At 39.0% G+C, this 18,415-nt stretch overlaps 2 protein-coding genes across 2 annotated transcripts in view; one reads left to right on the top strand and one right to left on the bottom strand.

Annotated features, from left to right (window-relative positions):
- TSHR (thyroid stimulating hormone receptor) overlaps positions 1-9,122 on the bottom strand; it is a 52,844-nt gene extending 43,722 nt beyond the window's left edge. The window contains exons 1-2 of the mRNA XM_063290185.1: positions 8,897-9,122; positions 719-790 (exon numbers count right to left, since the gene is read on the bottom strand). Coding sequence (XP_063146255.1) covers positions 719-790; positions 8,897-9,072 — 248 coding nt within the window. The 5' untranslated portion in view covers positions 9,073-9,122. The remainder of the gene's footprint in view (positions 1-718; positions 791-8,896) is intronic.
- Positions 9,123-16,282: 7,160 nt separating this feature from the next.
- The window catches only part of CEP128 (centrosomal protein 128), a 217,293-nt gene continuing 215,160 nt past the window's right edge, over positions 16,283-18,415 (top strand). The window contains exon 1 of the mRNA XM_063290184.1: positions 16,283-16,414. The gene's annotated coding sequence lies outside the window, so the exon portion shown is untranslated. The remainder of the gene's footprint in view (positions 16,415-18,415) is intronic.

Genomic DNA, 18,415 nt, shown 5'->3' with positions numbered 1-18,415 from the left:
CACCAAGGTACAATAAAAACAAAATTAAACAGAACAATCCTTAAACCTCAAAAAAATAATAGAAGAAACTGGTTTTCTGATTTATTTATTTATTTACTCATGCCTAGATCCCAGTCCAATCCTATTAGCCCTGAGTGGCAAACACTGAATTCAAAAGTAGATATCAAAACAATAGGACACATCCAAAAGGAGAATAATATAATAATATAAGAGATTAGCAATAAAATAATCAATCAAGATGCCCATTCACTCTTAGACTCCTTCAAAAAAAAAAAAAAGCATGGCTGAAATTGTTTGACCAGATTTGTTAAAGTTCCTTTGAATTCATATAGGAAATCTGAGACAACACAATTCATTTTTCTATCACTTCACCAAGCTCGTGCAATCCTTGCTGTTTTCTTTGTGGTTGGGGCCTTTGAGACAGCGTTGACTCCTGGCAACTGTCTGGACTAGTCTCTGCAGTTTTCTTGGCAGCATTTTCAGAAGTGGGTGTGCCATTGCCTCCTTCCTAGGGCTGAGAGAGAGCGGCCTACGGTCACCCAGCAGGCTTTGTGCCTAAGGTAGGACTATAATTCACAATCCAGTGGTTTCTAGCCTTAACCACCACACCAAACTGGCTCTCAGTCCTTGTTGTTTAGCCTGCAGCATTACACAGCATTAAACAAGCAGGTGAGCAAATACTGTTTATTTTAAGAAAATAATGGGGGTAAAAACTTACATCCTGGAGATGTTGGGGAGACTGGAGAATGCTTCACTAGGAATTCTTCTCAGATATGTATCCATAAACCTCCTGTAGGAACAAAGCTTAATAAATTAATACATTTTTCAAGATAATTATGCTGTTTAAATTCTTTACAGTAATGGTTTCTAAAACAGAATGGAAATAACAGCAGTGGAAAACACTGATTACATGACAGATGGACAGTTCATTAAGTTCGCTTCCTAACACATTTGAATTTACTTTCATCAGCCTTTCTATTTGCATTGAATACTCATAGAAATAGATTTTTCCTGGAGTGATACAAGCATAACAACATTAACATCTTGCTATTGTTGGTCTGTCAGAGAAATGCCCAATCAGGAACCCAATCACTGTCCTTGAAGAAAGATGAGATACTGATAATTATTTTTTGTAGACATCAGATTGAAACAACCTGAAAAAATATAGAAGTTTGAAAGAAAGATCATAGAGAATACAAATTTTTAAGATAAGAACTTTTACCTTTTCCTTCAACATATATTTGTAAAAGTGGTTTTGCAGCATTTACTACCGCCAAAACTAAATATCAAAATAGGCAGAATATTATGCTGCCTCTAAGACTTTCTTTAACAAATTTCACTCTAGACATTGATGAAAAAGTATATGCAAGCTTTTACATCCAATTAAGGTTTATAGCTGAAATAGTAAATTTAAGAGAAAATTACATATTATTGAAATGAGTATTATTTCAATATTTATTTTTTCCTTTTAAAAAGAAACTGTCATAAGCACTGATTATTATGCATTACAGTATAAACTTCCAGAAAGGGCCACTTTTGATGGTATACTGTTTGTTCTATGGGCAGTCCTTCCTGCAGTTTTCATTATTTTTATTTTCACATGGAAGTAGGGGCAAACTCTCCTAAATTTAAATATTTCCCTTTGACTATTTTATTACTCTAAATCATAACTCAGTCATCCTACTGCTGTTTTCTCTTTCTTAAGTTCAGGTGGTGATTGGAAAAAAGAAACAAGATCTGTACTAGGGATGTTGCTGTAATCATACCTGAAGCTCATTCCAACTTCTAGAAATCACAGCTGTATAAAATATAGGCCTGAAGTATTGACATATATTAAATGATTGTCAGTAATGATTTAATGGAGTATATTGGAGTATACCTTTGCACATTACTGCATATCACACAAACACACACATCATATGGAATTCATTCTTTGAGTAATAAAATTAATGTAACCAAAACAGCACCATCCATACACCAAACAGGGAGAGCAGATCATGGAAAGCTGATGGTGAGATGGATGGGGAACAGAGAGAAACCTGAAAAATCAGTAATAAGAGGGAATCAGATATCTTAGAAGAGAGTTATCTGCAATTTTTTTTTGCAGGTTTGACTTTTAATTACTGCAAACACAATTCTATACATTCTCTAACTCCATTCAAATAACAGCTCAAGCCTGTGTCTATTAAAAACTGGGATTTTTTTTTCCTTTAAAAATGTTGTTTACAATGCTTCATATTACAACTGTCAGGGTATTTCTCCTGTTGCATCAGTCTCTATGGATATTCCAGGTCTCTGGAATGAATTCAGCAAAAGACACTAAACCCTCTAGGATTAGCAGAGAATGAAGAGTGAGTTTCAGGCAGAATCTTATTAATTTTAAACTTGCTTTAAAGAAATGTATTCTATTTATTCTTAAAAATTTCATGACAATCTTTAGTACTGTAGTGGATTTTTATACTAGCTCTTCACAAACAGGATTGTCTTACCAGGTTATTTAAGTGAAATATTCCAGTTCTAGCATTCCCTGTGCTGAAACTGGAGGTAGATAATAGAAAATTACTAGTGTTAGCTAATAACTTAAAGTGCTAATAGCATATAAATAATGAAACACCAGTCATCCTTCTCTGCTTATAGTTTATAATCAAATTTAATCAGAATAAATCATAAAGCTATAGTTCTGCCTCAAAGATTCTGAGATACTGTAGACATCCCTCTCAGGAGGGATGGAAAGAGGGGAAGAAGAAAGAAAATTCTTGCAGCTGCAGAAATTTCTGTTCCTAGAAGTTCTCTGGGGATTGCCCTCTCTTCTCCTCTCCTGAGGCTGGGTGGGAATATGAGAGAAGAAGGGAAACGTTGGAGAGCTAGAACAGCTTTTCCAACTTACTGCAGGTATGGAATAGTTTGGTATGAATGTAAGCATACCATGCCTTTCCAGGGAAAATTTAACTAAAAATATTTGATAGCTATTTACTTCTATCCCTAAATGATTTATGAACAGAAATGTTCATTCACAAAGAATCCATGAAATATCCCACCCACATGAAACTTTTCTGTCTTCCACAAACAACATTACCAAATCATCTCAATTAGAACAGGATTACATACAGAACTTCAGAAATGAATAGCTCCTAAGTGTTGCTTTAACAAAGAGGCTTGCTTGTGTGTCGCTCTCCCACCCCCCCACATATTGCAATTCTTTAGTGGTCTCTGGGAATAAGTAGCACTGAATTCAATGGGGATTGCATTTGAGTAGAAGTGTACATTATAAAGCTGAAACACTAGCTATAGATCAAGAAATAATTTTCAACGAATTCTGTAGGAAAGACTTCTGAGTATCGAAAGATGCAAACCTTTACCAAACCTGCCTGACATAACTACTGCTATCTTGATCTCATTATACCATGTGCTATCCTAACCAAAGAAATAAATAATGTTGTTATCAGGAGACCTCTGGCTCTTTTTTGCCCCCCCCCCAGTCTTTTTAAAGCCTTTTCTTATGGAATTTCTTCTTAACTTGACACAAGAGATTCCTGCCAAGATACCACTTTGCACAACTGATTGAATATTAACAGATTTTATATTGAATCTAGATATTTGTTGCTTTTCAGAACTGAGTAATACAGATAATACAGTGGCATCCTTAAAATACATTGGGAGTTTGCAAAATAGGATTACTTAATAAAGCTGTGTAGATAATGCAGTATAATCCAAGAGGCCATGCTCCTCCTGGGAATTATATTCCAGTGATGGGCTTGTGTCATCACACCCTCCCTCATCTGTAGACATATCTATACAATACCTATTAAATGTACATCCATACCCAGTACATACCCCCAAATTCACACGTCAGACTTCCTTCCCTTCATATCATTCTTTCCTCGATCACCTCTTTCTTTCCCTTTGCAGTACCTTTTACCCACTAAAGACAAGGGGATATGTTTCAAGCTAAGGAGAAAGTGATTTCTATGGGAATAGTTGCAGATAAAATAACCCTTTCTTCCCTAGCTGATATTGCTATGAAAATTACAGCATGTTGGGACAGGAAAATAGGAGAACCAGCTACTAAAGAAGCTTTCTTGGGAGAAGCAGGGAGGGATGCACAACTGGAGAGGAAAAGCTTTGTATCAGATGGAAAGGCCACACATACTGGACCACGCCTGGGGTCACCAGTTCTCCACCTATGCAATAAATAATTCAGATACTAAGTAAATATGCTTATATCAAGGGCTTTTCCCTCTCAGAAATTTGCAGTAAAAGAGAGGAATTTTCATATATACATACTGTAAGCTTATTTTCCATGAGACTACATAGTGAACCATTTTTAGATTTGCTCAGCATGCATTTCATAGATCATTTGTGTATGTAAGAAGTTTTGGAAGGATTGGGAAAGAGCTGGTCACATGACCAACAGAGTTTGTCATTTCAAGCTTTCAATATAGGGCTCCATCTCATGTCCTTATGAGTTTCTGGAAGCCAAATTTTTACTTCATCCAGGCTGATCTTTCCATCAGCTCAAAAGGAAAAGAAAAATTAAGGGAAATCAATACAGTGACCTCACAAAGAACTAGAACTGAAAGGACTATATGCAGTCTGTAATAATCAATGGGTAATTTATTTTTTAAGTAGGAGTGCCGATGAATACCCAATTCAAGAACTAGGTGGAGGACAGGAATCATTTTGCTTTGAAGAATAGCTAATTTTTAGTTTAAAGGATTTGTGTGGATAAGAATAGAAACATTTTTGTTATAAACCAATATGACACAAAGTAAGTATCAGGTAAACCATTCCATAAACTGGGCATCACCATTCAGAAGGCTTTTCTCTGTTTCATCTGACTTGACATGTTATCCATACATGAGCCACTTGAGCATGTGGAAAGATAAAGGGAAAGTCACAGTTCACAGCTCCCTGGATTTCATCACAGAATGTTAATCAGATGATTCATTAAAATAGGTTGAAGGAAATAAAAAGAGAACAAAGTCTTCTATTTAAACAGACTGTATCAACCCATTGAATATGTACAGAATATAAGTATTAGAAAAATAACAAACATTCCAGTTTGTTTCTTTTGCTTGGAAGCAGCCGAATGGAATAATTAGTTCATGAATCACTTCTTTTGATTCTCTGTGGCATTTCATGATCTCAAGAATGCCAGCATGGCGATCATTTATATATCGCTGAAAAAAAGAGAACAGAAGGGTATGTTTTCCTCCTTAAAATTCTATATTTTGATTTTTAGGTCAACATATAGAGTCAGATTCAGGACCTTATGATAATAAAGGCAGCATAGAAGTACATTTAAGTTCAAATATTTTTTTAAAAAATCAGTATACTTCACCACAGTAGGGAAGACAGTGCCCTGAATACATGGTCCAGGGACTCTTCATATCACTTATAGCCTGACTGGCTATGAAGCATATTTGTACACAGTACAGAATATTATACATAAAGAAGTCTAGATATGAATATTCAGCAGTTGTGCTTGTTTTAACTATGGCATAATGGCTTAAGATTTATGGGAAAAAATAGATAAATACACACAGCTGCTTTTTTGTTTGTTTGTTTTTCTGTTAAGGTTTTGCCCCTTATTGTTGGCTTGTTATTTTATTATTTTCAGCACTGTCTGTGGCTGTGCTTAACTCCATATCTGCAGCAACACTTTTTATTAACCCAATTTAAAACAAAGAAAGATGTATACAATGACATATTGCATGGAAAATTTACGAGGTAGTATATATATATCTGTAAAAGGATTTTAAAAACCTAGATTAAGTGGACCATGAAGATTCTGATGGACACAACATCCTTAGTTGCATCTGAATGATCTTGGGTTTAGAGTTTTGTTGTTGTTGTTGTTAGAAAAGCATTCACTATGGCTCAGTTCAAAGCCTGTAGCTAAAACAACATTAAAGCAAGATTAAGAATATTAGTTTGCTCCTACTCTTCATCTCTTTCTCTAGGTGCTTACATTTCAGAAATAAAAATATGAGAATTTTAAAAATGTATAGTAAGGAACAAAAATATTTATAGTCACATCTCTTCTTGGTTTAGTGTGTAGAACAATGAAAGAACATCACAAATCTTTGCCCATTTTGAGACCACTGTCATCAGAAATGGGACTGAGGGAGGATCAGCCTTTTTTTTAAAATGCATGCTGAAACATATTTGTCATAGAGGGAAAAAATCAGTTGTGTTGAAAAGAAGTCAAAGTCTATAGTGAGGCAGTACATTTATAAAATCAACTGAAATTAAAAAAAAAATTGCAAACTTCCATTTTTTCAAGAACTCCAGCTGTTGGAGGGCAGCCTCCCAGCCAGTTCACATTCCCACAACCTGCCAGCATCTGAGCCTGAACACATATGCACATGGGTGAAACCTGGGTTTTGGCACATAGGCCCAAAGAGGTCCCCCCACTCCCTCTCTTGAAAGGAAAAAGGCTGCTTTCTTTTAAACTAGAGATAGAAGCTGCTGGACTGAGGCAGGAAATAAATGCCACAGCCTCAGCATTAACTGATTGGAATTTCCAAGGAAGAAGGAAAATCTAGACAAAAAGAAACAAGGGGAATATTTGTTTCAAAAGCCTTGTTTATTTCTCGAGAAATAGGTAAATGTTTTTAGTCAGGAATCTGTGTTAGACTTTTGATTTATTTTGCTGTGCATATGTTAGAAGCCTTCTTCTCTCAGGTTCCTATTTCTCTGCACACTTAAGGGCCTTGGGGTAAGGTTCCACTGAGTTCAAGATTTACTTTTTCTTTATGAAGTTCTTGGCTGCTGGTATATACCCTGAAAGTACGTTTTTAAGTGTAGAATGCAATCACTGGTTTAAACATAGAATGCTTTTTAATTGTTAGTTTTTTATGATGTGTTTTTATTGTACACCACCCAGAGTCATGTTCTGTGAGATGGATGGCTATATAAATGTGATCAATAAATCAATAAATCAATAAAATCAGCTCTCTAATGAGGTCACTAATTATGGTGGTCTGTCAAAAGCATTGGAGTTATTTTTATAAATCTTATTTTTTAAGTTGTTTTTTTTAAATATAAAGTTTGATTTTATTTATTCTTGCAAGATTGATTTATCTCCCAACCGGGGAAGGTGAGGTTGAAACCACTAGTCACATGCTTTTATGCTATGCCAGGGGTTTCATTATTGAACTTGTATCTTTATTTCTATTTTTCCTTTTTATGCGCCAGAAGGGGAGTACGGACTGTGGTGGTCCTATCTCTCCCATTCATCAGTGTGAAGGGGAGGATGCCAGATGAGGCACCCTCGGGAAGGGAACTGACAGCAATAATTGCAAAGCAGCTGAAGCAAGGCAGGAAGGCAGGCCTGGGAGAGGGCTTCCAGGAGGGCTTCCGGAAGAAGAGATTTGAGACCTCTAGAAGCCATGTTCTTCTACCAATACAGAAAGAGTTCATTGTACTCATACATTCCTTTCTGGGTTTTTTTGTTTTTGCTTTGCATACAGTATATGACGGGAAATAAAAATATTTGTAGTTTGCATTGTATTTCTCAATTTCATCTGAATTTGAATGCACTGTCTTTGAGCTATGAGATAAACTGTTTTCAGTGCAAGTTTTTCAGGCTGTGGAACCTGTTAGTATGTGTATGTATGCTTGTGTGTGCATCCCGGAACTCTTGGTCTAGAGGCAAAGTGATGAGTCATTCTGAACACCAGCATCCCCTGAGGGGTAGGGCTTCCAAATGTTGGCCGACAAGCACCATCCTTTGTGCTGTACCTTAGAAAAATTGCTACGCATGACCCTGGAGCCTGTGTTTGAGTGAACTTTTCCCCCCTTAGTCTCTTAGAGAACCCCATCAAGTTCTCACAGAACCTGGGGCTCCACAGACCACAGCTTGAAACACCCTGTGCTAGTTGAACAGACTACCTTGGAAAGTTGCGGGCTTCCCTTTCTGAGCTCATTTAAGCAGGGCTATGCAGCCAAATACCAAAGATGGGAAACTTACATTCTGCTTTGAGAAGGATCTTGAATTAAATCGGCCTTTAGATATATAAATCTTAACTCTGTGATAGCTGGGATTCTGGGAACTGAAATCCTCACATCAGGAACATGACCAGGTTGGGAAATTTACATTGTTATACTATTTTAGAATGCAGGTGGTGTCACATGAGTGAGTTCCAGCCTTATTGTTTAAAAGACTGAATAGGGATCGAGGCAAACAGACATAAGTCATATAGTCGTTAAACCTGTTATTAGAGGTTTATCTATCCTCATGCATCTGCTAACTTGCTGGAATCCATGTGCATAGTCAGCAACTGCTTTAAAGATTCTCCAGTGTGGTACAGACACTTAGCTTTATCACTAGCTTTATTGTTTGTGGCAGTAGATCAACTTAACATTGCAATCAAAACTTTCAGTTGATAGGGACCGATTAGCTCAGTGAGCATTTTCATATTTCCATTAGGGCTAACAGGTTAGATTCAGTTCCAAGAGATGAAACATTGTCTGTAACTCATGAAAGCAGCTGCATTTATGGAGGTGCAGGCAATTACTAGGCTCTTGTCCCCACATTTCACTGACTCAAGCTTCCCTCAAGCTGACTCAAGCTCTCCCTTAAGCTTCAACTTGCAATGGCTTTAAAACTGAGATGGTGGAGGAGGGATCATCCAGAAAACAAAAAGAAGAAAGGATTAACCTACTCTAATATGATCAAGATCTGGATTGGGGATGCTAGCATAGCTGTCGGTAGACAAAAAGCATGACCAGTTACATGCAACTGATTAAAAATATGCTTAAACTCATAGGTAGCTTAACTCAAAGCATGCTGAACATTGCAGCATTCTTAAAGTATTGGTTAACAAACCTCATTTAATACAGTCACTAGGCTGGATTCACACTGTGCTGAGGATTGTATTCATGTACTCACAATGTCTGTGTGCTCTGTGGGAATGTAGGGATGAAACTGATCTCTGCACATGTTATTTTGTAGCGTCCCCAGTCAGAACAATCACACAAGGATGAAGGGCACACTTCTGTGCCTCTAATTCTCTGACCCATTTCCAGCAGGAGCAGCAGCTGAAGGAACTTGGATAACCACAGCATCTTCCTGAGTCTACTGCTGCAGCAGCTTCATTGTCTTGTGTACTCTTTTGCACCAGGAAGAGGAGAGGAGCTAATTAAGTTCCTTTCCCTGAGAACAGAAGAGAAGAAAGTTGGAATCTCCTGAGAAATGCCCCTTTCACTAGTTATTCCCCCCTTCCCCTAAGTGTAAAAGCAAAAATATTGGTTAGGAAAAAAAAAGCTATATACAAAAATATGTTATACAAATACCCATCAACACCATGCTGAAGTTGTTTATGAATTTCAGTATGTGTGCATATTAATTTGCCCATTAAAGGTAGATGAAAACAATAAAAGATATGCCAAAGCATTCCAGAGTAAGGTCTGGGCCATCCTTAATCCCACAGTAAGTATCTACTACACTGGCTTCTTGGAAGCATGATCAACTTTGATCAACTAAAGGCCTTCCAGAATGCTGACCAAGGCTTCTGCATTTTGTAGTATGAAACATTAATAGGGCATTAGAGTGTCTAACGATGCCTTGAACATTTTCTTTTTTATGGTATGTCTTCTTTGACACATTTCCCACAAATCTGATCTGAAAGACTTATTTACTTTTTCAAGAATGAAAAAAGGAAGTTTAGAATACACTGTAACATTGTCCAAGAAAAACTAAAGTGATTTAGTTGTATTGATTTGAGATTATATTGTGACAGCAGCCATATAAAACTGTTGGCATATAGATGATCAAGCAGTTAGGAACTGTATAAAAAAATACTTGAGTTGTGGATTAAATCCTTTGCTTTGGATGAAAATAGCTGATGGACAAAATTAAACAAAATGCAATAATTTATTCTCAAATATTTTGCAAAACTGAAGCAAGCATTGTTTATTTTCAAGTTCAAGGCTTTTGGTATTTGATAATCTGAGAAATTTTGAACATCTGAAAAAGGCATGGATTCTACCATTCTGAGGAAACATCTTCTCATATGGATGATTATTGTAAAACAGATCTAAGCTGGTTTGAAGATGTGCAAATAAAGACATCTAACAACACTGTTAGCAAACATTAGAATAAAGCAAAAAACTGAATTCAAAGATGCAGTTGTTTAGAACAAGACATAAATTTTCCAAAATATATAAATGATTATAAAAAAATTAAAATCTGATCTACAAATTAAAAATATAAATAATTGAGTGACCTTAAAAGTAGCCTAAGCACTTCTGAAAACCAGAAATATTTCTGGAAAGAAAGTCACCAATTTTCTATATGCATAAATATAGGAAGGAAGTTTTATACATATTAAGAGAGGACAGATGTGGGATTTCCAACAACCTAAAAATTATGAATATAAATTATAGCCCAATCTGTTGAAGATATAAATCTCAAGTAGACTTTCCTATTCACTTATAGTGGACATTTTCAAAAACAAAGAATATATTTTGCAACAAATAGAATACTGTGTTTTCTCATTTTTGAACTTATACTAGACTACAAAACCCCAACATAGGGAAACAATTTCTTATATGCCTGTTGTATCTAGGGTAACCTGAAAGGGGGGGGGGGAGTTTAAAAAAAGATTGCCCAACCTATTCATTACTTGTAAGGACAATCACATTTGTGGACAATAAAAAGAGATAAAAACTGGGCATATTTAATTAGAAACACAATACTATCTGCTAATCATTATTTTTTAAATAGGGACATGACTGTAGATTTTTACAAATATGTGTGTTTGGCATGGTGGAACTGCAGTCCTATGCAGTTTTATTCAAGCTGTAAATGTTACAGGGAGCTGTGAGATTTAAACATAGGTTTGCTGCCAAACGATATTCATGCACATATAATTTGCATTTCAGTGTTAACAACAATCAGGGGGAAAAAAACTCTACGGGTTTTCCCAACACAATTGAGAGACTCCTCGTTCCTTCCCAATGTGTAATGCCCTCTATCCTGTTTTGGCTGGGAATTCTGAAAATGGCAGCCGCAACATAAATTCGAACAGACCTCATCAAAAGCTAAGTTCAGCCGGAGATGTCACAGCAAGGAATGCTCAAGAGTGCCTTTTGTTTCTTTTACTAAGGCTTGTAAGCAGCATTCATCCTTGCACAACAGCTGGATGTTCATCAGGTGAAACTTCTTTCCCTCAGGGAGATGAAATTGTGAAGACATCTGCCAGGCTGAGTTTACACCTGCTGCCATTTGGGCCCCTTTAAACCAACACTTAATGCGAAAACTTACTTAGCCGCCCCGCCCCCCTCGGCAGCCTTCAGGAGGTCTACTTTAAGAGGCAGGAGCCTCGCCGCTCCCCGTCCCTCAGGCGCACCATCCCGGGCGCAGCAACACAGAGGCAGCCTGCATCTACTTAATAGCTCCTCACCGTAACTCCCAACTTAGCGAAGCTGGTCGCTGTCAAGGAGGACGCCGCTTTTCCTCGCCCTCTTCTCCCGCCCAGCGCCTACGGAATACTCAGCCAGAAGCTGCGGAGAACCCTCCAGAGTCCCATCAGGGATGTTTGGTGAGGCGCCGCCACTTGCCCGAGCGCCAGGTAGCGAAAGAACCTTGGTCAAAAGCCGGCCGCTCGGCACTCAGTCGCTCCATCAGTCCCAGCAGCATCTTCGAGGCTGGCCATCGGTTGCCATCTAGCGGCGACCTGCCAGATCGCCTATCCCACTGAGGTTTCTGTAGAATCCAATGGTTCTGTCAAAATGGCAAAGCGAGAATATTAGATGCAATTTAAAAATCTGGCTAAAAATTCTATTAAAATATCTAAAAGATCTGAAATGGTAAACAAGAAATATCTGCTAACCTTTCCCCAAATTGTAACAAGGAGGCAACTTATTCCATAGTCTAGGCCCTGCCATAGAATAGTCAGAATTAGCTATTGATGTTAAGTACATCCATGGTGGGAACTGTAAAAGGTGCCTCATTGAACACTGAGAATTGGTGTGGATTCTACAGTAATGGGGTGCAAGTGCAGTCAGGGATGTACCTGCAGGTCAGCTGAAGCTATACTGTTCAAGGCTTTATACAACACAGCAAGTCTGGAAAGGGACTGGTAACCAATATCCAAGGCAGGAGTTTGAACACAGGTGATAACAGCATCTTCTGAATGCACAAGTCACTACCTGTTCTGCTGCCTCCTGGGCAGTTGCACTTTCCAGACCATCTTCGAAGATTGCCCCATGAAAAGTATGCTGCAATCTTAAACTTAAGATTGCCAGCATGTACCAGAAGAGGCAAAATTAGTTCATCAACATAGGCTGATAAAAGACCCCCTTTGCCACTAAAGTAATGTGACAATCTTGTGACAGTGCCAGATCCAAAAGGACCTCCAAGCCACAGATTTGGTCTTTAAAGGGTCTGACACAGTTCTCCGGAAGAGAGCCTTCCCAGCTGTTCTCCAGAGGTCTTTAGCAGAGCCCCAGAACCAAGTTCATAGAATATTGTCTTAGAACCAAAAAATAATTGTTTTTGTAGTTCTACTTCATTATCTTATAAAATCCTCCTCACATCTGACCTGAACACATAAGATGCTGCCATACCCAATCAATCATATCCAATCAATTATCTTGCTATATCCAATCATATATTCTAATTTGCATAATTCTATATAGGTATCAGCCCTTTGAGTTAGGCCAGGTCAGGCAACAGACTCCACAAGAATGACTACAACTCTCCTTTATTGATATAGATTACAGTGATAGAAGGTTGAAAGCCTGATAGCATTTTCTTCTCCTTCTTACATCCAAGATTGTTAAAGAAGGGCCAGTTAAGTTTCTAATGTTCTCTTCTAGTCCTGGGCTTAAAACACGTTTTCCTACTGCTGTCACACAGCAAGGTCATATCTGTGGATTATTATTACTATTATTTCAGTTTAGAGGCCTCCCAATTCCTCAGCAACTCTAGGTGGCTTACAGTTAAAACAAACAAATAGACAGAGGGGTTGCATTCCTACCCCATTTAAGTTTATTACTGCTGCTTCTGGTACTGTAATAAACAATTTGTGCTTTCTTGGAATTGTGTGTTGGTTTCTGGTTTAAATGAACTCCTAGGGAAATCTGTGAAAAAAATTTTCCCACAAGAACAAAAAGGGCTTATTTAAATATGTACAAATATAAAAAGAAAATAATCAATAGAACAACTTCTGGGTGAAGACAGCAAAATGCTTGCAAATATCAGAGAAAAGGCAGAGCTACTACACTCCCATTTTGGTTCTGCTTTCTCCAACAATAAAATATGTGTTCCACTAGGATATTGTGAAGGGCAGGAAGAAGGTGCAGCATTGAAGGTTGAGAATGATAGGAATACAATCAGAGAATACCACCTCTTTACTAAGAACGAGTAAAATCTCTATGACTTGATGACTTGATCCTACTGAAGGAATTAGCTGATGGTCTGGCTGAATTATTATAATTTTAAGAAATCTTGAAGTACTGGTGAAGTGTCAGATGACTGGAGAAGAGCAAATGTCCCTATTTTCAAAATGGGTTGGGGTGGCGGAGAAAAGAAAGATCCAGCAAAGTATAGCCCAGTCAGTCTGTAGATTGTATCTGAGAAGGTTCTAGAACAGATCATTAAGAAATGTATCTGTATGCACAATGAAAACAAATGGTAGTTAGCAGAAGCCAGCATGGATTTGTCAAGAACAAAACTTGCTAGATTACTTTATTTCATTTTAGATTGATTGATTGGGTGCACTGGTAGATTGTGGGAATGCTGTAGAAATAACATATTTTGACTTTAGCCAAATATTTGAAAAAAAACATTCATGGTTTGCTGATTAGAAAGACAGGTGTGGTCTGGATGGAATTATAATTAAGTGGCTATATAGCTGGCTCAAAAACAATATTCATGGGCACTCTCTGAAGAGTGCTTGTGAATGATTCCTCATCAAATTGAAAAGATTTATCAAAAGGGGTGTCATAAGGAATGGTCTTGAATGTTGTACTTTTCAATGTTTTTTATTAATCCATCCCTTTATCCCTTGACTACAAAAAAGGCAAATCTAATTTTAAGCTGAATCCACAGATCCAAATTATAGGAAGTAGCTGTTTTCCTTTATTCTGCATTGGTCAGTCCACCATGAATATTGGGTTCTAGTTCTAGGTATTCCATTTTCAGAATTATTCAGAGAAATTGTCCTGTTTAGGCTATGAGACAGCCAGGCAGAATTTACTATTAAGCTCTTTATTTATAATAACTATTTACAACATCAAAAAGTCCATGTAATAGATTAGGCAATGCAATTCAATCAAGTCCACTCAGGCAGTAATGGGCAACCAGGCGAGGCTGCAGGTTCAGGTTGTGGCAAAACAGCGAGGAAGAACTCAGCTAGTTCTCTTATCAAAGCTGCAAGACTCAATGGAGTTAGAGTGCATGGCAAAGAGGAGGCTTGAGGCACAGGTCTGTGAACAGGCATGCAGGTTCGACTCAGCTGGAACACAGAGGCTAGGTGAGGCTGGACCAGAGCATCTAGGCAAGGTTTGGATCTGGAGACAAGGCTGGACTGGACTGGAGTGTCTAGGCAAGGCTCGGATCTGGAGACAAGACTGGGCTGGACTGGAGTGTCTAGGCAAGGCACGGATCTGGAGACAAGGCTGGACTTGGCAGGAATGTCATGACAAGACTTGAGACTAGAGGCAGGACCGAATCATGCTGGAGCGATGAGGAAAGGCTTGGAACTGGGTGCGAGGCTGTGCTCTGCAGGAATGGCAAGGGGAGACTCAGCTGGAGTGGCGTGTGCAGGAAGCAGGTCTGCAACAACAGAAAGCGCTGGCTTTGGTTCCGCGCTGGCTACAGGCAAGGCTTCCAACTGGTGCAAGGACTCTTCCACAGATGCTCAAAGGATCAGTTGTCTCCAGCAGCTTGCTCTTGGCATGCCTGCCTTTTAACATGATCCTTTCCCTGCCTGCAGCCAATCGGGCTGCCTTTTGATTCGCGTGCTTCTCTGCTCGTCTTTCATGAGCGCTGATTGGAAGATTCAAACCTCCCTCCGAAGTTTGTCTAGTCAGCGTCTTTGGTTTCTCCTGCTTTGCTGAGTCACTTCTAGTTTTTATTTCTCCAAATCCTTCCTGGTAAGTTTCATTTTCCCCTTCTGACTCAAGATAAGTTTTGTTTTCAGAGTCTGAAGCAGGCTCAAACCTCACAGAAATTAAACAGATTCAGAGAACATCAACAAGGAAGATTGGAAATTAAAAACAATTATAATGAGAGACTGAAGGTGCTGTCTATGGTTAGCCTTACAACTGAGGAGGTATATAGCAGCCTTCCTCAAATACTCAAATAATTCCTCAGAGATTATCAAGAGAGACCTGTTATCTCTATTTCCAGAGTGCAGGCCTAGACCTAATCGATTTAAGTTACAGGAGGACAGACTTCATCTGAATGTAAGGGGGAAAAAAGGATTTTGTTCATTTCACACACAAGTCAATCATGTCCACTTATTTCATCTGTCTTGTCCTCTCAGCCAAATGGGGTTAGGGTTAGTGGTTGATGAATGCAAATGTATGTACTCATGCTGTAGTTACAACAAAGATATCACACCAATCAATTATCTCTAGTTCAACAATGATGTTCTGCTCTTCACTGGGTGTGTTTAAGCAAAGGCTTGCCAGCCATCTGTCTGGGATGCATTAGCAATTTGGATTCCTAGAAGGATGGACTCCATCTCCTAAACTGAATGTAAGATTCTAAGTTTTCATCTTTGTCTTATTGAAAAGCCAGCAATTGTTGGGAAAGTATAAGAGTGATACTCTGGCATCATCCACCACCCATCCCATTCATTTCCCAGATTAAAGTTTTCAGGCTTTGTTTCAAAACAAAAACAACAGCTCTTCTTTTTCTTTCTGCACCGTTATGATGTGGTTGTGTACTTCAGTCTTCTCCTACTCAGTGTGCTCCAGACAGGTTGGGCTAAAATCCCGGTCACCCCTTACCAGGTTCTGGGAAAGCTCGTTATAATCCAACACAATTGGGAGGAATCAGGCTGGGAAGGACCGCGCAGGGCTGAAATTAAGCGCCTACCCCTTTAAGAAACAGGCGCAGCCTGACTCGCTCTACTACCGCTTGCTGTACTGGTTCTGTAGCAACGAGGAACGGCGCTTCTGACTGTTTCTAAGAATAGTTGTCGCGGAGCATTCTGGTAGCTGTAGTTTTCTCTCGACTCCAAGCAATCCGTCCTCGGTACATTCGAACTACGATTCCTAGGATGCTGGGCGCCTGAGGGGCACTGGCGCCTTGCGAGGCCGCTCTCTCTCAGTGGCAGGGCGGCTAGTTCAAGTTGCCATAGCGGCGGTGGGGCGGCTGTTGGACAGTTGGAGCCGGAGGCGTCCGGGAGTCATGCTTCTTTCCTGACAGCTCTTCTCATGTGTGAAGGCGCGGGTTAGTCTCGGGATTAGAGAAGTGTCTGGGGCCCAGTGTGGGAATAAGCGTGTGGATGTGTGACAGGGAGTGTGAATGAGAGAGCGAGTGAGGGTGCATCCACTCGTGACTTCGGCGCAGGCGGGGGTCTGGAGAGAGCCCTTTCCTGGATCGTGCGATTGCGATCGATCGAGATCATACTGGTGGGACCCGACATTCGGGTGACTGAAATTCGGCCAGGAAAGCGTCTTATAACAACCGGGGAAAAGAAATATTGCGGCATTTTGAAAGGTTAACAACTTTGCAGCCCGATTGTGTGCATCAGAAGTAAAGGTGGTTCATGTTTTACCCAGCCTTCTTCCTTCTACCAGACTAGTCTGGTATGGCTCTGATTCAAGGGGTGATAAGTAATTTGACCACCGTAACTCGGTAGTAAACCTTGTTGACTTTTACTGGGGAAGGTGGCAATCCTGTGTCTGCCGAGTTAGGAGGAAGTGTCATTGAATAAAATGAGGTGCAGAGGTTGAGGTGCACTTACAGTAAACATACAACTGTCTTGGTATTTGACCTGTGTTTAAGGCAACATAGTATAGTGAGGATTTCAAGCTGAAAATGAGGGTGTCTTCAGATTATGTTTGTGTATATGAAGACTTAACTGCATATAGTATGTATTTTTGTAAATGCTGGAATAACTGTGGCTTACAAACCAAAACATTTTTTTTTGCTACCTGATTTGGAAGACATTTGTCATCTGCTCTTATTCATTGTATTCAAAACTACTCCTGTGATGTGATTCTGTATTAGCTACTTGTGATGGTTCCTAAGTTTCCCTGCTATCAGTTGTATATTCCATCCATGTGGTTATATAAGGCTGCAAACCTATACTGTATATGCTTAAGAGTTGGTTCTCTTGAATCCATGAGTCATTCTTAATTTTGAAAAGACAGGTAAAAATTTGCATTATTAAACAGTGTGCTGGGTGAAGGAGTTAATCCTGCCTTCTAGAAGAATTGTACTCTAGTAGTGTGTTAAAATACATGTTCATGTTAGTCTGAGGCATACCACCACTGAACTAAACAGATTGTAAACTTTTCTTTCTTTCTTTCTTTTGTACCTTCCTTCCTTTGGAGGCAGATGAGACAGTGAGATAGCCTTTACATGCAGTTGGTGCTGTACTGGGATGGAAATGGGAACTATGTTTATAGACTGATGATATTCTATATTTAATAGAAGCCTTGGGCATATCCCATTTGTTCCTGAATCACAATATAGCGTGGTCCTGGTTACTATAACAAAGCTTTCCCTTGCTCCCTTTCAACATACTTTTTCAATGGCTGCATTCTGTTTAGTTTTATAGTGGCTGAACTGAAAGTGGTTCAGCACATACAAATGTTTCCCTAAGCTCTTCGTTTGACTCAACTTCCTTTTTCCTGTTGATTGCGGGTTGGAGAAGTTGTACTTGAAGTTTCCTAAGTGTCCTATTGCTAATAGTTTGCTAGGGTGTGGTTTTTTTCATACATCCCCTGCCTATTTTATTTGTAATTGCTTTGTGACATTCTGTGGGTAGGGGAGTAAACTGTTCTGGAGGATTGTGAAGTTCCCTGGCAGCTTACTGGAGCTTCTTCAATGTGAAGATTGGTAAAGATGGATGTATTTTTCAGACTAGCCTTTCCACTAATTTATTTCACTACTTTATCAAAAGCAGGGATTATTGAATAAGTTCTATGCTTTGCTCTCAATTCACATGAATCAATTTTGAGGTGTTCCTGTTTCAAGTGAGAACTCCTGTATGAACTAACTGCATGCTCTAGAACAGTGTTTCTCAACCTTAGCAACTTTAAGATATGTGGACTTCAACTCCCAGAATGGCTGAGGAATTCTGGGAGTTGAAGTCCACATATCTTAAAATTGCTAAAGTTGATAAACTCTGCCCTAGAATATTGGCTTTCATGTGGGATCCCAGGCCATGGGTCTGCTCTAAGGTAGATCACAATTGTACTACTACAGTATTATGGTAGAAAT

This window comes from Candoia aspera, chromosome 1 (genome assembly GCF_035149785.1).
Source record: "Candoia aspera isolate rCanAsp1 chromosome 1, rCanAsp1.hap2, whole genome shotgun sequence".
NCBI classification, from domain to species: Eukaryota; Metazoa; Chordata; class Lepidosauria; order Squamata; family Boidae; genus Candoia; species Candoia aspera.
This window is presented reverse-complemented; position numbering and strand designations above follow the sequence as displayed.